Raw genomic sequence first — 24,870 nt, forward strand, 5'->3', positions numbered from 1 at the left:
ACAGTTATTCCTATTCTATTTTTATAAAAAAACATCCAGATAATACTGAACAAATATTTTGTCATAACTTTCCAATATACAGTGTATATTGTTTTATCATATTTTTCCAATATACAATGTACATTGTTTTATTATAATAAAATTTCAAAGGCTCTTAAAATATAAATTGTATAATGTCATTAAAGTTTCCTAGTTTTTATATATGAAAAAAATCACATTCATTGATGCAGACTAAGGATAATCAGAAATTCTTTTCCTGTATTCCATCATTAATAGTTACATTGCTAAGATCATTTTGTAGGGATAATTTACCAATGATGTGGAGGGTTAGATACCAAAATATATTCCTTGATGTGGGATTAATTCTCAGTGGTGTGCCATTTGGCATGGATTAATTAATTACCAATGATATGCCATTACCAACTGTATGCCATTTTGTGTGGATTACTCACCGATCATATGCCATTGCCAATGGTATGCCATTTTGTGTGGATTACTCACCAATGTTATCATTTTCCAGTTCTGCCTTAGTAAGACTCCCAGGTTCAAAATAACCATATCCATCTGGCGGACCCCAACTGTTGGTGTAGATGTCCACGACAGAGCGCTGGTGACTTATAGATCTGGACTCCTGGAGATCTGTGGTTCCACTTGACGACAGAAGTCGGATGCCTGGCAATAAAGATCAGTAACAAAGTAGAGCAAACTCCTGTCAATGGAGATCAGAAACAAAGTACAGCAAACTCCAGTTATAACGAAATTGCTTGTTGCAATATACCACTTGCTACAAATAATATTCCCATCCCATCACTACCGGTAATCCTAATTAATTTCTTGATTAGTCACCACATATAACAAAATAATTTGTTGTGAATTATAAGATGTTTCAGGGTATTTTTGAGGCCGAGGGCATCTAATTCTTTTTTTAAAGCAAAATGACTGTAGCCACTCACTGGCTCTTAGGATCCTTGACAAATATTAAATGAAATGATAATTCTAGTTACTCACATTGTTACATTTATGTTCCTTCGTATTTACAAGTACTTCACCCATGCTGGATTCTCTAACTTTTTTGAGGTTGAAAAAGAATTGTATTTTTTTCATTAAAACAAAATCCCAGTTATTGTACAGTTCATGAAAAACTAAGGGTAAAAATGCAAGAGAAGAAAAAAATGCAAGATGGGCAAGGCAATCATTGAAGACGTATAAATCAAACAGAAGACAGTGAGTAAAACAACAAGAGGATTGGAGACAATATATGACTGATTTTAAATGAGTACTTTAATTTGCATCAAAAAGTGTTTACTCTACTTTTGTAAGTATGTAAGTAAGCCAATAAGTGAGTACTAAACTGTATACTAAAATTCACTGTGCAAGTTTTCAAATAATCCAAAATATCCAAAAGTGATGGAATTAACCTTTCAGAAAGAATGTTTGGAAAACAAATATTTCAGTAAATTATGATGTGATGACACTTGATATATATATATATATATATATATATATATATATATATATATATATATATATATATATATATATATATATATATATATATATATATATTCCATATTTCATCTATTTTCAAGCTTCACATATACTGAATAAGTAAGTATCTTCATATTATGAGTTTTGATCTCTTTATTCCACATTATTTTAGAAACAAAACCTGTTATTTTTTATTTCCTTGCCAAGCCAGCAAGTGGAAAGCTTCTCATTCATTCCTTAGTGCATTTTAGTCATGTAATCCTATGTCGCATTTAAAACTGCATGAAAAACATGAGAACAGGAAGCAGAGGTTAAAAGACACATTTTTCAATTCACCCCTCTTGACAATATTCAAAAGGGGAACAAACAAGCATGCAAATGAGGAATTAATTATTTTATGGTGTCACTTAAGCTTAAGATTGATTTGTGGAAGTTACTTACCAATAACTTTAGCACCAAAAGCAACCCCTACAACACACTCATTATTATTGGCCTCTGCAACAATTAATCCACTGCACTGAGTACCATGGCTGTAATAAAGACTGCAAACTTTTAATACTGATTGATACAATTCTATCCCTGTTCAATGTAGCCATAGAGGTTCCATCAAATTAAAGCCATTTCTTATTATTACCACAAAGGCCAGCAAGTTATCAAATTAAGATTGTTAGATATATCAACATTCAATCAAATAAGAAGAAGTGGAAAACAATTAACCTCTAAAGCATGGGATCTGATCAAAACAATTTTATTAATGCAAAGTATATGAAAATATGCTTCTTCTACATGAAGATCAGCTTGGAAATATTGTAATTTGTCCACTTTTTTCCATGTATTTTCTCAAGCAAGTAAACAAAAATAGAAATTTCTAATATAGTATATGTCATGACAGAACAGTGTATTGTAAGTAAGGAATTTACAAGCAGAAGAAACAAATTAAAATATTTAAATGATGATTGAATTTTTCATATTATTAGATTTTTAAAATCTGTTTTCAGTTTTGTAAATCACATTCAATATCTTTTAGCTAACTGCCTATGACATTTCATGGATTCTACATGTATTTACTTAATATTGTTTGATAATGATTAATGTTTTGTACACAAAATAATATTATGTTAAAATACATGAGTATGCAAATGTGGTAAGTTTCTCATACATAAAAGAAATATTTCTCATTTTTCTTAAGCAAACTAGTCAGTAAAGGCACATGTTATATCATGCTATCGGTTGCATACTAAAAACAAATTATGCTCAGCCAATTGAATCAATAATGCAATTTTTTTTAAATGTTCTGACAAACATAACAGGTAAACTTAAGGTATGTGTGCTGAAACTGATATGCTTAGAATTTGCTTTTGTCTTTCTTTTCTGTCTATAATACACAACACTTAATTTTTTGGTCTTTCTTTTCTTTCAATAATGCATGTCACAGTTGTTTTGGTTTTTCTTGTCTGTCAATAATGCATATCACTTAATTGCTTTGGTCTTTATTTTCTGTCAATAATGCACAACTCTTAATTGCTTTGGCTTTTCTTTTCTGTCAATAGTGCATAAAAACACTTCAATGTTTTGGTCTTTCTTTTCTGTCAATAAAGCATATCATGTAACTGTTTTGGTCTTTCTTTTCTGTCAAAAACACACATCACTTTATAGATTGGGTCCTTCTTTTACATCAATAATGCGCAACACTTACTTGCTTTGGTCTTTATTTACTGTCAATAATACACAACACTTAATTGCTTTGGTCTTTGTTTTCTGAAAATAATGTATGTGTCTAATTGCAATCTAAATCATGATACTTGTATTTTTCTGACAGGATTTTAACGTTGCTTGACAAAAGGTATTCATTGTTTGGATCATCACATAAAGTTGATAATCATTTATCTTGGACTCTAAGATGACCCCATTTTTGTACTATACAGGATGACCAGTTGATATAACTATATGAAAATCTCAAACAATATGATGTGAAGTACGAGAAAAACGGGGTCTTAATAAAACAAGTCTTTTAGTCTGTGCTGGCAGTTTGTTTGGGTTCCAAATTTTTTAAATATGCCTTTTTATAGTTTGTTCAAAATAGCAGTTTACTGTGAAATATGGTCAATATGTGTGGTCCAGAAAAAGTGAAGTTTTCTCTACATTCACATAACAAATAGGATATAAGCTGCAAGAAATTTCAGATAAAGTTCTGGTTTTCAGAATAGAGAAATAAAAAAGTTTGTTAAGAACATTTACAAATCACAAAAAGTCTTTTTCCTTTTTATTGTTTTACACCACAGCAACAAATTGCATATGTCATCTCCACTCTTAGCCAACCACTGAAGACCAATTGTTTTTTTCTCCAAGGCTCAATGTTTTTAGTCATGATGAAGAAATATCCATGTGAGAAAAGAAAATTGAAGCAAGACAAAGAACAAAGAAAGTATATAAATCTTCTCAGACTGCAATGGAATTGTTTGAACCATACAAAAATAGAAGAAAAAAAATTAAGCTAAATGTAACATTGGAGTAATGAAATCCATTTTGACTTTTGAGTCTTTACTTGTTCTCAAGAGTCTGCGCTTTTGGTCACACACTAGTCAAAATATCTAAAATGACCTTAAAAAACAAAAGTAAGCTGTCTTTATCAATTGATCAAAATGTACATTATTCAGTAATTAAGATTTCTAAGAATGAATTCGTTCACCTGCATTTTTTTCAATTTTACCAAGGATGCATATCATTGCAGATGGACTGACTAGTCTACGTGCGGAAATTGGTCAAAGAAATGTGTCAAATGTGCTTCAGTCATGTGACTCAGTCATCAAAAAGCTATTTTTTCTCTCTGCTATCGTATGATCTCTAGAACAAAGATGTAGCCCATGAACGACTGTACATACTCTGATTTCCGAAAATTCCATTACTTGTGATAAATATTCTGGAGCCATTTTCTAAGTTTAAATCAATGCTTTGTGCCAGGGGTATGCAATAGTTTTGCAAGAATTTTTATTGCATAAAATTTCTTCAATAATACTAGCATAGAAACATATTTATTGACAAAACCTAAAGTTTAATTCTCAGAAACCACAACTGAAAAGTGACAAAATAATTTGGAAAACAGCATATACGTATTACAAATAACATATTTTTCAAAGTCCAGTGTCTGAAGCATTCCAGAAGCTGCAATTATTATTGAAAACATAAAGCAAATGAATAAGAAACACTTCTTCAGACAATAATTAACTGTGGTTTTGACGCGTATTTTCTTCGCAATTTGATTGGTTCGTTAAAACAGCATGAAAGATCATGGTGAGTGACAATGATGAGAAAAATTTACTCTCGTTAATAGTGATTGGTAAAGAATATTGAAGAATACCGAAGAAGATCCACCGCTCTAGGCAAGAGGGTAAACCACGCATTGATGTGAGCAAGACGTCATATCCAGACAAGGCTGAGGAATTCACCTATGCTCTTTCCAAGACGTTTGATTCAGAACCTCCCATCGGCAGTGCTAAAGAAAGATGGGATCTCATCAGAGAGACGGTGTACAGCACAGCCACACGGATCTTCGGTAAGAAGCAATCAAAGAACAATTACTGGTTTGAGGCTAACTCCGCCACACTCATGCCAGCGACAGAAGAGCGTCGCAGTGCTCACCTGCAATACAAGCAACCCCCCTGCCGGAAGACACTACAGGCATACAGGTCTACCAGAAGCAAAGTGCAGAGATTAGCACGGCAGTGTCCCAATGAATACTGGCTTCAGCTCTGTCAGAGCAGACAGTCAGCAGCAGATATCGGAAACATCAGAGGCATGCACGATGGCATAAAGAAAGCAATGGGTCCCACGAAGAAAGTGACAATACCACTGAAGTCTTCCGCAGGCGATACCATCCACAACAAGGGCAAGTAGATGGAGCGTTGGGTGGAATACTACTCTGAACTGTAATCCAGAGATAACCACGTGACCAACGATGCCCTCAACGCCATTCAAAACCTCATGACCAAACTGAACGAGAAACCCACAGTAGCCGAACTAAAGAAGGCCTTAGAGAAACTGTCCTTAGGTAAAGCCCCAGGGAAGGATGGCATCTCAGCAGAAGTCATCAAGTGAGGCTGTAGCGTGCTGCTCACACACCTGTATGACCTTCTCTGCCAGTGCTAGGATGAGGATGCAGTGCCTCAGGACATGAGAGACGCCAACATCGTAACCCTGTACAAGAACAAGGGCGACAGAAGCGACTGCAACAACTATAGGGGCATATCCCTTCTCAGGATCGTGGGTAAAGTTTTCGCACGCGTCATCCCGAACAGACTGCAAACACTTGCTGACAGAGTGTATCCAGAGTCGCAGTGCGGATTCCGTGCAGAGATATCCACAATCGACACGATTTTCTTCGTCAGGCAACTGAAGGAAAAATGCAGAGAAACGCACAGACCACTCTTCCTGGCCTTTATAGACCTTACCAAGGCATTCAATCTGGTCAGCAGAGACGGACTCTTCACAATCCTGGCGAAAATTGGATGCCCTACAAAGTTGCTAAGCATAATCCAGTCCTTCCACGATGACATGAAAGGCGCAGTGCAGTACGATGGCTCAACATCCGACCCCTTTGATATCCGCACTGGAGTGAAACAGGGCTGTGTCCTTGCCCCAATGCTCCTCTGCATCTTCTTCGCAGTCCTACTCAGGCACGCCTTTGGGACGTCCACGGAAGGGATCTACCTGCACAAGCGATCAGACGGCAGACTGTTTAACCTGACACGACTGAAGGGAAAGAGTAAAGGGAGTGAAGCAACCATCTGGAACATGCTCTTCGCACACGATGCTGATCTAGCCACTCACACAGAAGCAGAGCTACAGCGCCTGATGAACCGCTTTGCTAAAGCGTGCGATGAGTTTGGGTTGACCATCGACCTTCGACCTAAAGAAAACAAACATGATGTTCAGGACGCGGACCCCCAAGCATCATTATCAACAACTACGAACTTGAGGTGATCAGTCAGTTCACGTACCTCGGCTCTACCATCACCAACAACCTCTCGCTCGATGCTGAGCTCAACAAGCGGATCGGAAAGGCATCTACAACTCTCTCGATGTTATCGCAGAGAATGTGGAACAACAGAATGCTGACCCTGTACACTAAGATCTCTGTGTACCGTGCCTGCGTGCTAAGCACTCTCCTGTACGCCAGTGAAACCTGGACTCTGTACTGAGTGCTTTTCACATGCGATGCCTCCGACGTATACTCGGGATCACCTGGAGCGATCGAGCAACAAACAACGAGGTGCTTGAACGTGCCAAGATTCTCAGCATGGTCACACTCCTCCGCCAACGTCGCATCAGATGGCTAGGCCATGTACGTCGGATGGATGACGGACGGATCCCCAAAGACATCCTTTATTCGAAACTTTCCTCTGGAAAAAGATCGATCGGACGGCCACATCTCCGCTTCAAGGATGTCTGCAAGCGCGACATGAAAGCCCTTGACATCGATGCCAACACCTGAGAAGAGCTCGCTGTAGACAGGTCCAGCTGGCGACATGCTCTGATCATTGGTCTGAAAGCGATCGCAGAGGAAGAAGAAGCAGATCCAACCCACACCAGACGTAACATTCAAGTTCAGCAAGTTCAGCAAGGACTGCCACTCCCGTATTGGGCTACATAGCCACATCAGACGCTGCACAACCACCAACCGGGACATCTCTCATGGGCGCACTTCCATCGTCTCTCGAGACTAACGGATGCGAACATTCATAAAAATGAGGAAATCACTGTACATGCAGCTGCAGGTTGTAAAGGAGTGCTGCAGATTATCTCATGTGTCTTGCAACGAAGAGTTTATCGTACCCCACAGGAAAACTGGGTATAATGGTCACAGTGAAAAGATACAAATATAATGAGCATTACAAATAGGACTAAACCATCCTTAGTAAACAGTAAAGCCACTGTTCACGTCTGCTTCCTGTGCACTGCAAATGAATTATGCACACAATTCCTTCACATTTAGTGCCGTTAAATGTCACCCCGTGGCTTCATGTTACCCAGTTATTTAGGAGTTACAACTGTAATGCTTAGTGACAAATTTGAACACAAAGTATTGCTGTCAAAACCACTGACGTGAACCTCATTAATGGTTAACACTATAACAGGTAACCTGTTACGAGTCTATGCTCTTAAAATAAGTAGCAGAAAAGAGTGAAAGACAACAAGCTTTGTAAAATTCAACAAATAATTTATTTTCCTTGAATACAAGGTGAAAATGAGAAGAAAAAAAAAGAACTTACGAAATTGCAAATTAATCCAAAAATCTTCCAAGAATTACAGACACAAGACCTAATAATTTAAAACTCAGTAGAAGACCAGAATAAATCCAAAAAACTGAAGGCGATGATGTGTCTGTGGTAGCTTATAGAATGTTGATGTGTCAAGTCTTTTGTTGAATCACAGTAAGAGAATTCCAGGTTTGAATTCAGTATAAATTCCAGTGAATGTCCGTATCCCAAAAAATTTTATCAGAGTACTTTTGTATTTCCAGAGAAAATAATTACCTGAATCCAATAATCTGAAGAAATAACATTTCCAGCCAGGAAACAAAATACTGAACACAAAATATAATACAACTTAAACGTTCTAGTTCTGAAAGCATGACTGAAAACAATCCTCTCATTTACAAGATTATATAGTTCTCTACTTGATCTGAGATCACAATTAGCGTTTTCTAAAAAATATTTTTTTACCTAATTGAAAAAAACTTCTAAAATGATCCTAATGTTTACAAAATAACAACTAAAATCTAGATTATGTAAAATACACGAAGGAAATTAGAAAACCTAGATTCAGATCCAAATAAACATATTTATTTCTATTGATAGTAATGCTGATTTTAATCCCATACACAAAGAGAATAATTTAGCTATATATTAGTTGTTTACACAGAATAAAATATAAAAATGTCAATTCGGGTGACGCAGAAATGAACTCAGTCTTGGACAAGGTCAAGTCCAGCATGCAATTTTACATTACAATGGCATGTATTTAAATACATGTAATTAAAAAAACTATTAAAAAGCCTAACAAATAAAGAAAGTAATTAAATATACGTAACATACCCTGAATCCCATGACCACTGACCCTACTACAGTGGACGATGTTACCAGACTGAAATACAGTCTCATTGTACAAATATCAACAACATATCATATAACACAAAATATATAACATAATACAAATATAAAACAATATTCACAAAAATCATGATATTCCCATTTACAACGGTAAAAACTGATTAGAACAACTAACACCTAAAATCACCCTACAAAATGGGAAAATGCACCAATTAACAAAGAATTAACATAGCACATGTAGGTACAATAAAGAATGACAGACGGGAACAGGGATCTGTAACCTTTGAAAAGTACCAGGTGCGGATACCATGGGGCTATTCCACATGTGAAGTGGGCAGGCCTCAGTGCCGGATTAAATCTTGTGTAGGCCCTTAGGCAGTCGAAATCTTGGGGTCCTCCCCGCAAATTATCTCCTAATAAGTTTAATAAATATTATTTTGATCCGTTGACGCGGGGCGCCTAGGCCGGTGCCTACTCTGCCTATTTGGTAATCCAGCACTGGCAGGCCTATAGAGAAGCTTGGGATATCAAGCTAGCAGAATATGCGCTACACACACACATAAGACTTGGGATACAAAAACACTATACTAAACCGTTTTCCCATCACGCTATTAAGCACACACATGTACGGAACAAAAACAATTCAACCATTTATTATTATTATTATTATTATTATTATTATAGGAAAGACAAAAGTCTTGTGTCTCAAACGATAGGCAAATTCAACTATTTTCCAAACCATGAGATATACAAGAGAAGAGCAAAGTAGAAGTTACTCCTCCCCCCCTTAAAAAATCAAACAAACAAAAAACAACAAAAACATAAACAAGCCAATCGACAGCTCATGGTTAGTTCGATTTTATAATATGTGCCGTCCTAACATGAAATTCACGCAGACACACAACTAGCACAACACATATAGCAAGCATACAACAGGACAGTTGGTCGGGAGATATTCTGGACAAAGGTCACAAGAGAGAAGGTAGAAGGAAACCAGCGTTATACTTTTCTATCTGGCAGAGAGTACATATTCCTTAAATTCAAAACAGAACGCTGGTTCCCGTGAAACCTGATCAGTACTATCTTTTTAGGAAGATCAACCCCGAATAAAAATAATATTTAAATAAATTTTTTAAGCGAAATTCTTCTTGATATTTTACAAATATACAACATCACAGTTCTGAGGGGAAACACTAACATGTAAAAGCCTTTATAATTTCGGACACATGGTGGGGAGGGATTCCTCAGTGGTTACCAGCTGATATCGCTGGGAGCCTGCGAAGGGGCCCACATATAAACATATCGTTAAATCAATGATCTATCATGGAGCTCAGCCCTTAGTCAACCTGTGATTTTTTTAAAAGTCTTATGTCATCAGCATTTTAAACACTCAATATACTAATATTAATACTGCTACCCTCCCCTTCCCTCCTCCCCCCCCCCCAACCAATTACAAATTGTTTGTTGACAGGTACCAAAATATACACCTAAATGAAGTAAATATTCGTAACACAGGTAAATATGTATAAAACCCATACAAACTTAGAGGGGCAGACAGAGCTGAATTAATCAAATCAATTTTTCTGATTTTATCAAAACAACCAATACTTTTATACAATATAAAGCAACATATTACTACTCACTGACTCCCGTCACGTGGATCTGGGTCCGCGTCATTGCTTACGTAATCGTAATGGTATCCACTTTTCTACAAGACAGTAAAATGCTGAATGAATCATTCACAAATATAGAATATGGACCTTTTGTAGCTACGAGAACATGGTTATATACTGTTTTGATATGATGCAAATTTTAAAATATATATTGCTTATTGAATATAATCATTACTTATTTGATCAGATACAAATTTTTTAATACATCTTGTTTATTGAATATAGTCATCACTGTGCCTATCTATCTTCAACTCATACAGGTAAGTTACGCATCGAAAATCAAAATATCAGATAAAAGTAATTTATAAATTGAAAAACTGGATCAGAAAACCACAGCCTAATAGTAAAGACACCACTAGAGTTGAAAAGAAGAAACAGAAAGAATGATGATGGTGCTACTAGTGGTAAAGGCAGGTTTGACATGATCATTTTTGTATCAGTAATGATGGTAGTGATTGATTTCCTAGTACATATCTGTGGTAACAGACTGATTTGGACCAGGCATATTCAGCCAAAATCACAGACTGATTCAGCCCAAAATGCACAGCTGATTTGGACTATCTGAAATATTAAATTTCGCCTTTGATTTAAATATAACATGTAATTTGCTTCAAACATGATATTTTTCATTAATTCCCAGGTACACTGAGCAATTAAAATTTGCATTTATGGAAACACAACCAGATTTTACGTGAGATAATGACATTGTGTTATATATATATATATATATATATATATATATATATATATATATATATATATATATATATATACATGTATCATGAAATGAAATCATGTAGGACTCTGTATCTTTCATTTCCAATTAGCCGTGAAATATTTTCAGAGTAGCTCATTCAAAACCTTTGTGATTAATGCTGCCTTTTACATTCTCTTATTATGTTTGCGAAAACAGTAATACCTACTATAACATATCTGGTATGTGTGTTCCATTGCTTTTCTAAAACTGTTTTACATTGTTCAAATCAGCCTGGCATTTGGGCCGAATCAGGCCAAAATTTTAGCCGAATAAGCTCTTAAATTGGGCTGATTCAGCGACGGTTTAAATCGGTCAGTATTCCATTTATGTATGGATAGTGATGGAAGTGATATATTTGACCATTACTTGCTACTTTAAATGAAAAACATACTATATTTTAAATTAGTATTTCACTTTGCTTGGTTCAGTTTAGCTATGTTAATTTTGGTCCGTGTTGTATTTGCATTCAGTATACTAAGGGTGTCAAACGCATTTGCTACGGCATACAAGATTTGATATAAATATGGTTCACTCGGGTCATATGTATCATGAACTATGATAGGCATACAATTTATTTACACTAACCAGAGACCTGGCTTGCAGGACTAATTAGTCTGGCGGGCCGTGCGTTTGACACCCCTGTTTTATACTTTCCGTATAGGTATAATGTAGCGGAAATCAGTACATATTTTGGGGGTCATTTAAAGTAAGAAAACTGGTGCGGTTTGGGGAAATAAATTTCAACCGAACATAACGCAGACGAAACGATTAGTTTCATTTAAAATATACCATTTTCAAACGAAATATATTACCTTTTGTAATTGGATTGTATCCAAGATGTAAGCCAATAATCAGAAACCACGCGCTTTGCTATTTACATTCTTGAGCCATACAAATTTATTTAAATGTATCCAATCAGGAACATTCACCAATTATATGTAAACTAGACAGTACCTAAAAGGTCATAATACAACTTAAAATCACATTGACGAATTTAAATTCTCAAAAAGGTTCAAAAGGTAAATAATTTTAAAGGAACCCAAGGAGATCCGTCTTCTACTAAATTATATATATAATTTACTTTTGTCAAACAATTTTCTTCATTTACCATGTTAGCATCCAGATCAGTATGAGTTATCTGGACTCCGTCATCTACAACTGCAATCGTGATCCCACTGCCATTATAACCCAAATCCCATGCCTCCTGGACCTTCATCGATGGCGAAATAGCTCCGTTCTGGCGATAGAACATTTTAGATTATTGCAGGTTATGTGCAGTCAGTCAACATAGCCCACGCCTATCCCCATGCCCATCACTCTTTTTATCCCATCGAAACCCATCGTCAAACTCACATGTTGACTGTTGTTTCAGGCTCTGTTGTGACTCAGAGGTTAAGAGGGAGGACTTGTGACCAGCAGGGTGCGGGTTTAAATCCTGTCTCAGACCAGAGCAGGTAGTCCACCACCGTGCACCTCTTACAATATTTTATTTTTATTTTTTCTTTACTTCAATTGCTTTAAAACGATATAGTGTAATCAAACAATCTGCACACATACATCTAAATTGGCATCCTCAAATCTTTGTGTATAGCCATATTAAAAAGCCTTTACCGTAACCATAAAGGAAGATTTGCGCTCTTTTGTACACTACTGCGTGCACATATGCGCACTTATTGACATGAAAACCATGTACCCATCGTTTCTTGGCAAAGTCGAGACCAATGAAGAAATACAACAGCCAATGATCAAACCATGATCTCAAGCCATGGGCCATAAACCGTGAATCGTCGCCTGTGGCTTGAGACAATAAAGATCTAATTTGTTTATAGTTATTTTCATGATTTAAAGGTGTAAATCTTGTCCATCCGTTACTAGTTAGTACATGATTTCCCAGTAGAAAAACACATGAGAACAGGATTCTATTATTTACAATTTCATCCAAATCCATTGATTTATTACAAATTTATATACAAAGTACATCATGCTATACTTTTTGAGAAGTACAAATATTACAGGAACATGTTGTAGTTGTTGTTGTTGTTGTTGTGGGATTTAACGCCATTTTTCAGAACACGATAGGCTATACATGGCGGTCAGTATTAATGGTGGAGGAAGAACCCGAGAAAACCCCGGAAAGAACCACCGGCCCACGAGAAACTACTGGCAAGCTTTCTCACATACACACATTGGCCGAATCCGAGACTCGAACCCACGCAGACAGAGGTGAGATGGCAGTGATCCGTAACGGAGAGCGCTTTAGACCATTCGGCCACTCGGGGCCCCATTACAGGAACAATAAATCTTTTTCAATTGCACATGGGATGACATTATTAATTATAGAATGTATTTACAAATTAACAATTTTATTTTTTTCTCGATTTTATAAATAAATAAATAATAAATAAAGTCTATAGTGTAAGTAACACCGTATGTACTTGGTTTAAAGCTGAGTCCAACTGCAAACAAAATAGACCATGATCTTCTGTCGTATAATGTGCAGGTAGATCAAGGGTTAGGTTTCTTCTTCGACTGATTACTCCTCTTACAAAACTGCACGGACCCACATCTGCCAGAGCATTAACTGACGACAGATCTAAGTCGGTTTGCAGTTACACTCATAGTAGGGTAGAGATGGTACATTCTTAACAAACATTTACTTGGACATGACAAGGTGAACACTTGTCATTAAAAAAAACTGTCACCTCATTTTTAATACTGATCTTAAGGCTTGACTTTTATAAATTGTTAAATACGACATAAAATATACAACTATTGTTATTTATTTTCATTTTAAAACGTTGTTGATATCTAATGTATTTACTACTACTAATATTACTACTACTACTGCTGTTACTACTAATAATAGTACCAGGATGTAGCTTCAAATGCCCCTGATATTCGTCTTCTTGTTATTATTATTACTATCATTATTATTATTATTATTATTATTATTATTATTATTATTGTTGTTGAAACTGTAAGTAATGAAATTAATACACAATAGAAAAACCCCAAAATGCTGATCATACCTACATATTTGCGTTTGTTCACGTGCGTGATTCGCTCAAATTAAAAACTAGATTACCTTTTGCTCACCGTTTCTAGGCAAGTGTGTCTCTCCTGAAAATCCATTCATGGAAAGGAAAACAGCTTGAAATAATTTTAAAATGCACCATGATCTTAACAGTATACTTATAGTTGCATTGCGTGAGAACTTAAACTCAAATGACACAATTTTGTAATTGAAAGTGTTTTCATCCCGCTGACCCCAATTCCTCAATCAGAAAAACCTCGAAAATTAACGGTGCCTTTGTTAATATTATGGGGTTGCAATTTTTGAATATTTCCTTGAGTTTTCTCACCAAAAGAGCATATGGGCCATAGATACTTACGAGGTACCAAAGGTTTGACCATTGTGAATCCGATGTCTTTGTGATGCGTTCTTTGTACTCAAGTTGTTCGACATTTTTCACCTAAAAAGAAGGAATTGGAAACACATGGAAAAGCTGCCTCTGTTTGACTAAAATGCGTTATACACAGAACCAATGAGTATTTGACACAAACTGAAAATATTTGAAGAGAAAAGGGTATGTTATTTTAAAAAACAATCCCCTCCGGCTGTATGAAGTCACCACGTCTTAGTTCCTTCGTCGAAATAACAAGTCGGTAAGAAAATTACAAGTCTGCAAGGACTGTCAAGATGTCGCAATGTATTATTTTTTTTTTAAAGGATGGCTTTTTATACAGGGATGTTACTGAAGGTCACACGTCAACCAAGTGTCGTATATCAGACAAAACCCTGCACTTTAGCACTCAATTGAGCAAATTTACCATTTAACGTAAGAGTTGCTGTGTAATGACTATCACGTGATTGTTAAATGCAGCTCAGCAAAGGCATCATGACAATCTGAACAAGGTTGGAGTGAAAAAAAACGATTTGATTGGATATGCAAGCAATGCCCACTGGGGAAAATATATATACGAAATACAACTGTAAAGGAGAAATATCATATTGAGAGAGTGTATCAGAGAGTTATTCAGCTAACAATAACATTGATAAAATTATCAACGAATCATATGCATTAAACAACAAGACACGGTAGAGATCTTTCCTTGAAGTTAAAGTAACTACAGTCATTACATTAAAAAAAAAGGGATCCTTTTAAATAGTAATTGTCAGAAACAGATTAAATAGCATAATTATTATACTTTTTTCTTACTTATCTTATGTATTAATTAGGTATTTAAACTCATATGGTGCCTTAGAATAGGGAAAATATAGATATTTATTAGATTACTGTATCTGCATGGCAAAATACGCATGAGTTTTTTTCAGCGCAATACTGCGCGAACTTGAGAGTATTTTCTTTCTTTATTTTCTTTTTTCTTTATTTTATCAAATAATTTATTCCATCAATTAATTGGTGTTTGTGTAAGTAACTCAACTTTCGGGGTCTTTGAAAAGATATGTTTATTACTGTTTTTTGTCTTGCTCTGCAGAGTCCGCTATTGGCGATGCTATGTCGTCTTGGCGTCTGTCATTTGAAACGGTGTAAAAACAGCCACATAATGACGTCATACAGTGTTTTCTGGTGTTACCAACATGATATTCAAATATAACCGGTACTTTTAATTAACCGATTTTAAACGTTTTCTTCTAAGCTTTAAAACTTTGAATTTTCATAATCTTGTACCTCTATTCTGGGAAGAAGAAGAATAAGTGGGGTGGTCTAAATTTCTGTATAAACTTACTAACCTTATCCACGGACTTGTATTCTGGTTCATTGATTCCACATTTACTTATCATAATTTGTTTTAATAAAAAAACATCGAGGAACGAAATTATGGATGTTGTGCCTGTTATTGAATTATAGCTGATTATTGAAGTTAGAGAAACTATAGAATAAATATTCCAGTAAATCAAATAAATCAACTGAGAAAATATCAAATTCTAATGAGCGACACCCACCGATGACGTCAAAAACAAAATTATTTATACATGTGCAGACTTCTTCAAGTCCGTGCTCTTTCTTAGTCTGGTCTCTGACTTGTAAAATACCAGTATAATTTCGCTACGACGCGGAAGTACGAACCGGTTGTTTAGGTATATCATAAATATACCCAAACATAGCCGATGGCGAATTACATTCGATGTGTAAGTTACCCGCTGTTGTGATTACAGCCATTAATCACGCCAATAAAAAATCGACCCAAGTACGGGGCTGTTAGGTCACAGAATACAAAAGAGTACTTGAAACAGACATATACTCCGTTAGAGAGACCGACGTACCGTTCAATTTTTCCTGTTTTGTATACAGGTATAAATAAGAAGTACCAACTATTCAATAATTATATATCCTTTATTTCAGTATACCGTGATCCTTTGATTTTACAGCAATCTAATTATCAATGAAAAACTTTCTTCTCTTTTACAATGAATACTCACTAAATGAATTTATTTATAGTTTCCCTCCTACCTCATTGCACAAAAAGCTTTTGTATTATAATTTATACTGAATTTTGTTACCTGTGTTCAAACAATATAAAGGTGTATTAAATTGTGCGTATATAAATATTATCTGTTAGCCTATACATAAACAAATTAAGCCCTTTAGTTCGGTGTTTTTATTGTCGAACGTGTGCTTCAAAGAATACATGGTCTTATTGTCAGTAGCAATCCTATGTTATTTGTTGTGAATACACAGATCATACCACCATGCTATTTGGTCTATTTTTAAGCGCATAAAGGGTGTTTGGTAAAGGCACACAATCCAGGAAGACGTGTTCTTGGAAAACTCTTCTAATTTTAGACATGTGGGGAACCTTTTTTTGTGCTTTTTTTTCCCTCAATATGCAGATATGTACTATATAAATATTTGCCTGAGTAATTAAACAATGTCTTAATATATTTAAAAGATTATATGATGTCATGTTTATCATTATTTACGTTATCATGCTTAACAGTGAAAATGAGAATACTACAGGTGGAAAGTCCTTGAAACAATGCTCATTTTCGGTAACAGATTTATTGAGTTTGCAATTCTATTCGCATTGATATGGTTTGTGGTTCTCCATGTAGGAACGCTCTTCCATATCTTCTCAGGAACAAACACAAAGTAAGCAAATTAATCAGAAACAAAAGTGGGTAATTTGCTCCAAAATTATCCGAAAATTTAGTTATTATTGTAAACTTAGACTTAATCCCTGTGACTGACGATGCTTGAGATGTCTTTGTAGCTGTAGAAATCGTAAAAATAAAAATAAAAGCTTGAAAACAGTATATAACTTAGATTAAAAAATATTAAATTTAAAAAAGTGAATTTATTAATGCTAAGAAAATATTACAATCATATTAATTTAAATAATATAAACTAAAAAAAATGCTTTGATGTGTGATTTGTTTTCTTGTTGGCTAAACAACATTTTAAAAACTCATTATTGGCAATATCATGTCGAGAAAACGGGAGCCAATTGCTGTTCCCAAGAACATGATGAGGCAGTTGACTCAGGCTGGTCTGCGCGTATATCTAACTCACGACTCTTAGATTACGAGTCCGACGCTCTGCCATCTGAGCAAAATCAGCATCGCTTTGATGTGGAACTTAATAAGCCCTATTTTACTCATGTAGCCCTAGCGCCAGTAAACCTCAAATACCATACCTCAGTAATAACATACAGTCTACAGTGTGCATTCTTCATTAGAATTTGAGTCAATTAAATTTTTTAAGGTGAGTTTATAGCAATAAAACCTTACATAAACATTACTACGTGATTAAATACATTACCACATGATTAAATTCACGAGCTATCTGTTATATGGCAATCAATTAACAGTAACTAAAAGGAAGTGGATGCCACCCCACCCCAACCCTAACCCTTAAAATATGGCAAGAGTAGAAAAGAAGAATAAGTCCAGTAGTTGATACGGGTATCGCATCTATGTGTATATATGACATATTTAAAAAAATGCTAAAATACCAGATTTAAAAAAATATAAACTATCTGTTTAAATGAAATAAATAAACATTTGTATTGTTTCATTAAAACCTTTAATAATAACAGTTGAAAAGAAAGAATTTTCCTTTTTATTTCTTTCCCTTTAATTCCATATCCCCTTTCATCATGTTAAGATGCATGAAGTCAATATAAACTGTACATGGAAGGTATAAAGTCAACATCAAACGGTGTCACCTGCAAATGTAAAGCAAAGCAGTGACACGCAAAGTTACTTTCACATACACTAGGATTCCATATGTAATGTAGTGACTTGAAAATATGAGAAAGATAAAATCATTTCTTTGTACAAAAAAAAGGAAGAGTGACGTTAGATTTTAGAGTTTATTACAGTTTACATGTTTTGGGACAGTTCCGTGCAAATAATAAAAACATGGATGGTTCTTTCCTTTGGAAGAGTTATATCGGCAGATAATTTCTTTCTTACAGTGTTAGCTTCACATTTTTCTTACCGAGTGTTAGTTTCAGATTTCTTACAGATTGTGTTAGTTTAATATTTTTCTTACAGGGCGTTAGTTTCACGTAATTTTGGATACTCTGCTATTATTGCTAAATCCCACATTGAAAACGACGCATCGTCGCAGACAAGAGGAAGGGGAAAGGCGGTTAACATCTTCATTTGGAATTTCTTCCGAGAAAGGATATTTTTTATATATAAAAAGATAGTTTATTTTGTTTAACTAATATAATGGATATAATATCTTCTTTGTTGCTATAAATCACATCAGGAATATTTTTAAAGCAATTTGACGGGCAGAAATTTATTTCTAAAAAATTCACGCTCCCCCCCCCCCCCCATAAATAAATGATCATGTACCAGCCAAGTAGTACAGACTATACTGAGGTAGAGCAAACTAGGTCTGCTGTCCTGTTTTTTTTTTTGGCTGTTGTTACTGACGTGTATTTATTCCGCTAAGACAGATATTCTTTCTTTTTTGGGGGGTGGGGTGGGGGTGGGGGCTGTTCTCCCTTGTTTGATCTTTTCAAACCAGTAAAGAGAGCCCCCCCCCCCCCCCCAACTGCTATAGTTGCATATTGGGTTTTCTTTATATGTTGGTGATATTGGTACATATTTTTATTCCAGCATGGTTGTGTTCATCGATGATGATTATGATGATGATGATGATGATTATTTATTTTTTTTTTTTATTAAATTATTTATTGTTTATATTAGGTATTTAACAATTGTAGAGTTATTCAGGTTCCAGTTCTTCGTCAAAGTTTAGCTGATATTATTTCTTGTTTACTTCTTTTCATCGTATCGCTTCTCATTTTTTTTTGTCTTTCTGTGGTGTTTTCTCCGCGCCTTGTTGCTATAGTTGGTCCTCAGATTCTTATTGTTTTTGTTGTTGTTTTTGTTTCTGCATTTCCTACTTTCTTTTTTGTTGTTCTTGTTACTGTTGTTTCTCCGGTGGTTTGGTAGTTTGCCTTAATTCCGTAGTTTTCTAGTGAGTATTATTTTCCTGTTGTTTCTGTTTATCTTGTTGTTTGTGTTGTATTTGTTCTTGCCCCTGCTGAATATTCTGTTGCTGTTTTTGTTTCTGTTTGTCTTGTTGTTCTTACTGCTTTTGTCCAGGTTTAGTTTTCTGCAATATTTTCTGTTTCTCTTTTTCCTGATTTTCTTGTTGATTACTGTTTTGGGAGATTGTCATTGTCATTTTTCAGACAGAGTTATTGTTTATTTTCTTCTTGTGTCTCTTCTTGGTTTTGGGGGTATTTGTGTGGAGTGTGCCCAGTATTACCACATCTATTGCATTTTCTGTGATGGATACAGCCTTTGTACCACGCTTTTGTTGAAAATCCGTGTAGACAAAAAGCTGGCTTTAATTCCCTTAGTTTTGACTTCTCAATCTCCAATATTCGTATTCCATTTAGAATTGGGCTTAATGGGTGGGTACCGATTCTTGCTTTGGTCATCTTTATGTTGTATTTCCCTTACCATCTTTCCACTGTTGCTTGCAGAGGTATATCTGCTAAGTGTAGTTCTCCTTTTTTTTTTCTTCTCAATATTGGTGCAGGCTTCTTGATGTCTACTTTCTCTTTTCCAATGATTAGTTCTCCTATTGGCAATATTGGTTGATTCCCTTTTGGTCTTAGCATGTAGCGTTGAAAGCCTTTCCTGTTGATGGATTTAGTTAGGTTTACAAAATCTGTATTCAATATTTGTAGTGATGTCATAATGTAGATATTCCCTGTCTTCTTTCCATTGGTAATTCAGACATGTCTTTTTCTTGTGTGTCTTTTTTTGTAGGCACATTCAAGAAATAATCCTTCATCTGTCTCTATTCTCCTCGCCTTGAATACTTTTTTTAACTCTGTAATTTCTTTTTGCACAGCCGCCATTTTTGTTTCCATTCGTTGGCACGTGAGCACAGTTCATGGTTGTATTTTTTCTTCATGTATTCATCGCATAGTTCACAAACGTTTCCAATGCTGAAGTCATGTATTCAAAATTCTGTGGACTTACGTGCAGTTTGCTTCGTTCGTGCCATGGCTGATCAATAGTCGATAGACCTAACTTCTGAAGAATAAGTGTCAGAATTCTTTCTCACATCCTTCTGCACTCGAATGTCTGAGAACTCTTAGATTCCAACATAAAAGTGCATCGCGGGTGGACGAGTGGTCTAAACCCTCTCGCCTTTACAGATCACTGAAATTTTACCGCTGTTCGCTTGGGTTCGAATCTCGGCTCGGCGAACGTGGAAATGTAAGAAAGCTTGTAAGTAGCTTCCCGTGGGTCTATGGTTCTTCTCCGGGTTTTCCAGGGTTCTTCCTCACCCAAATATACTGGACGCAATGTGCTGAAAAAAATCGTTAACCCCCCCCCCCAATAAATCAGACATAAAAGATTTGTTCCTTCTATATTCATCTGGAGTCATACTTCAAACACAGTGTCTTCTGTTTGTTCAGTTTAAACCAAAGTAAAAATTTTTTTACCTGTTTTTTCTTCGTTCAAAAGTCACAAACTAAACTCTTTCACGAATCAGTATTATCAGTGTTCCCCTCCCTCCCTGCTTCCTTAGTTCCTTCCAATCTAAAACCCAGCTCTTCTTCATTAAGTGAACACAAATTGTAGTACTCACTGTGTAATTACGTCGCTGGGATTTAAGTCTCAAAGAAAATCAGCGTGGAATGTGTTGAGCTATAGGATGCACATACCAACGTAAACACACACACACACACACACACACACACACACGCACACGCACGCACATACACATAATACCAATGTATTAACTGCCTCAGCCCCTCGACGAAAATCAATTGAAAAGTATATATTATTAAATCTTATACTGATTAAATTCTATATCATTTCATACTATCTACCAGCTCACAACTACCTATTGTTGTATCACTATTCATCCCTTACCTTTGGTTGTGCCCTTATTCGTTCCATTGTGTCTGTGTCTTGTTCAGCTGATTTAATGCCCTTTGGTTTCGACATGTCCGTCACCAAATACAAACAGTCATGGCCGGAGATATTCAGCTGAAAGATAAAAGAAATGTAGATGGATGGATGGCAGCGGGGTGGGGTGGGGTGGAGGGGGGGGGGGGGCAAGGGCGGACATAAAACTGTCGAATGGAAGAACGAGTGTATGCAGATTTAAAAAATGTTCGATAAAAAGTCAGCCAGCTTGATCGACATAAACCCAGATAAGTCAGTCAATGATGGACAGACACCCGGATAACGAATAGACAGATAGTCTTTGTATAGGTCACATAGTTTTTCTGCGTTGGCTCGTATCGCTAGTCATGTATAGCAATTTAAACTTTAATATAATTTTTTTTTAACTTGAGATATTATTAACTTTTATTGGTACATGGGTGATTGCAAAGTTTGAAATACATATTTTCTGCACACCGTTTGGCCAACACAGTTTCAGATTTCCTTCGAAATGGGGCTAGTCATAGTTTCATAGCTTGTCTGTATTATACTATCTCCTGTTACTTTGAAGACAGATTGATCTATTGACTGTTCCCTTTACTGGTTCTTATATAAATTTTTCTTTTTTAAATTCAAACATTTTCTTTTCAAGATTTTCGTTATATATTTCGAACGCAATTTTGAGTATATGCTAAAAGTTTTGCCGAGATCAGTGTGAAAATGAACAAGTTATAATGATATCAATGTTAAATGTTACTTCGCAAGAAGATGCGAGGTGGATTAAGTCTCCAACAAGCGGCCTGTATGTATATAGCTGATCACGAGACTGGCAAAAATAGTCTGAACTCCCACCAAATCACTAATTAATTGCAATATATAGAAGGTTATTTACTCATTGCCCCACTCATTCGAAAATAATACGAGGTCTCGGGTAGCTGAGTTTCGGCTTGACCAACGTCGGTGTTTGAGAAAGTGTGTCAGTAGCTTTCTGTGGGTGGGTATTTAGTTCCAGGCTCCTCCTCCACCAAATATAACATGTGCTGAAAAATGGCGGGAACAAAACAACAACGGCAGCAAAGCACATTAAAACAATTCAAAAGAAATAACAGTAATTAAAGCACTATCCCCGGCAATGTCCATCATTGATGACCCGACCCACTCGTGTTTTGAAGTTTTTATTAAATGGACCGTGCATGCTTGGTGTAAAGACAAGATGAAAGATAAACTTAAAGATTGGTCACATCGTAACCACAAAGGCAACACTAAAGATTCTCCCAATGCTCACAAAGGCGAATCTCCATTCTTTTCGTAAGTTTCTGTCACTGTAATTGCAGTTGCTGTATATCTGACCATTAAACAACTCCCAAATCTGAGGTTTTCTAGGGCTTTCAGTGTGTAAGGGGAGTTCAAAATGGCAGTAACATTTGTTTTTGAGAGGTTTCGGTTGAGTATGGCTGGCAATTTCTCAGGTTAAAATGGAGGCTTTATAGAGTAACTTGTTAGGACGGTGCGTTATGGTCTTGCAACCGCTTGTACAACATTGTCCGCATCTTGCGAACTCTCTGCTTATTCTGCAATAATTTGTACAATTCTCATGGGGGGGGGGGGGCATCACATATTTCCTTGTCGGAAGGATATTGCTCTTTACATATGTATTCTCCACCTCACCATTCCCGTTTCCATCGATTTCATCAATTTTATTATGGAAAAACAAGAGGATTCAAAGTGGGCTTTCTATAACAGCACAGATAAAATATTTGTATTTTTTATTTTGAGAGTGGGGGTAATAATAACCGAGATGGTAATATGGGAACATACTTTCGCAGTATTTGCAAGACTTGTTTTGTGCGACTTGCAGAGGAGGACGAACAAAAGATGGACTGGAATCTGGTATTTGAAACTGGCTGTCATTTGGAGCTTGAAAATTCACATCCCTAACATTTAACTAGCGTCACATAATATATTCAACTAGTATCACTTAATCTCTTTCTTGCAATACCTCCTTTTCTCTTTTTTACATAACGGTATCATCTGATCAGTATCCTGTCCCTTGGTTTAACGGATAGATACGGACTCAGTGTGTCCAAACGGAGATCGCCACACTAATAAATTCGTAGATACAAGTATCATGTTAAAACATGCTAAACATGCACAAGACAGCGCCATTTTTCCACACACACACATACACACACACGACGAACTAAGAGAGAGAGAGAGAGAGAGAGAGAGAGAGAAAGAGAGAGGACTGGTGGGTGGGTAATATCTGCTCACATACCTTTTCTATTGTCGCGTTTCCCTTGAGTAACCCTTCAGGAATAACATTTTCAGCTTCATCGCACCATACTACAAACTGATTTATATAATGAAGTCTCTGTCCATTACAGTCAGTCACAAATAACGCCAATATAGATATAATTCCATATTTAAATATGAATTTAAGCATATTTTGGCTATAAGCAATAATCAGACAGTTGACGCTGAAGCACAGACATTGTTAAGTGAAAAAAAGTTAGCCAAATTCTAAATTTCAGATTACGGAAGCTCTATTCTCTGTTCCCGAATTTATCGCTGAGTAAAATTCCACGAACCGACTGCACACAACAAATATGCCTGCGTGAATTCACAAAATGTACCCGTAATGTAACTCAACGATTTATGTTTCTTTATTAGTATTCAATAGCACCTCAAAGTTTTAAATAGGGTTCACGCAAGTTGGAATCCGTTTATTAATCGTTGACTGTACTCAGGTCACGAAACGGTATGTTCTTTTGTATAACGGGTATTGTGAGTAACATACATTACAATGTTCAGCGTGTTGAAATGTACTTAAGTCAAATATAGCGGGCCATAGTAGACGGTTATTCTTTACAGGGAAGCGTGCGATTTGGACGGTTGGTGATGGGGGAATACAAGGAAAATTAATTATATAAAATATCCCAACATTTTATTATTATTTTAGTCCACCTCTCATGGGCACTGACATCGTGAAATTCGAATTTAAATTGGAATTCGACAACAACAACAAACAAAACCAACAAACAAAAGAAGAATAAAAAGACACACCCACCCAAATAAGGACCTCAGAAAAGTAGAAAAATCCCTCTCTAAGTTATAAGAAACAGGTATTTGCACACTAATATAGATTTCAGAATGTAAATACCTATCACCGTTTGCTTGATATGTATTGTCTTTAGTCATATATCTCAATTTGTGGATATTCGTCAGTTGGTCTGAATAACTTCTACATGTCCGTATGTAAGTTTCTATCTCTATCGGCCTGTTTTCTGTATGTTTGTTTTGTTTCAAGTATCATTTCTTGTTTATGACTTAATGTACATGATTCCCGCGTTGGTAGCAGATGTAAACGTGACGAGCCGAATAAATGTCGTTCCATAAGCCGTTTCCTCTTTGTGTATCAGATGATTGCAAGGAATCGGTTTATGA

General features: G+C 35.8%; 1 protein-coding gene across 1 annotated transcript in view; it reads right to left on the bottom strand.

The window, feature by feature from the left end:
- LOC149808153 (furin-like protease 1) overlaps positions 1-24,358 on the bottom strand; it is a 58,891-nt gene extending 34,533 nt beyond the window's left edge. Inside the window, exons 1-7 of the mRNA XM_089973937.1 lie at positions 23,702-24,358; positions 21,412-21,528; positions 14,420-14,500; positions 12,136-12,264; positions 10,241-10,305; positions 1,930-2,018; positions 502-672 (exon numbers count right to left, since the gene is read on the bottom strand). Of these exons, the coding sequence (XP_089830063.1) occupies positions 502-672; positions 1,930-2,018; positions 10,241-10,305; positions 12,136-12,264; positions 14,420-14,500; positions 21,412-21,528; positions 23,702-23,869 (820 nt within the window). The 5' untranslated portion in view covers positions 23,870-24,358. The remainder of the gene's footprint in view (positions 1-501; positions 673-1,929; positions 2,019-10,240; positions 10,306-12,135; positions 12,265-14,419; positions 14,501-21,411; positions 21,529-23,701) is intronic.
- Between the last annotated feature and the right edge of the window lie 512 nt (positions 24,359-24,870).

This window comes from Sinohyriopsis cumingii, chromosome 1 (assembly GCF_028554795.1).
Source record: "Sinohyriopsis cumingii isolate HCF-2022 chromosome 1, ASM2855479v2, whole genome shotgun sequence".
Lineage (NCBI taxonomy): Eukaryota > Metazoa > Mollusca > Bivalvia > Unionida > Unionidae > Sinohyriopsis > Sinohyriopsis cumingii.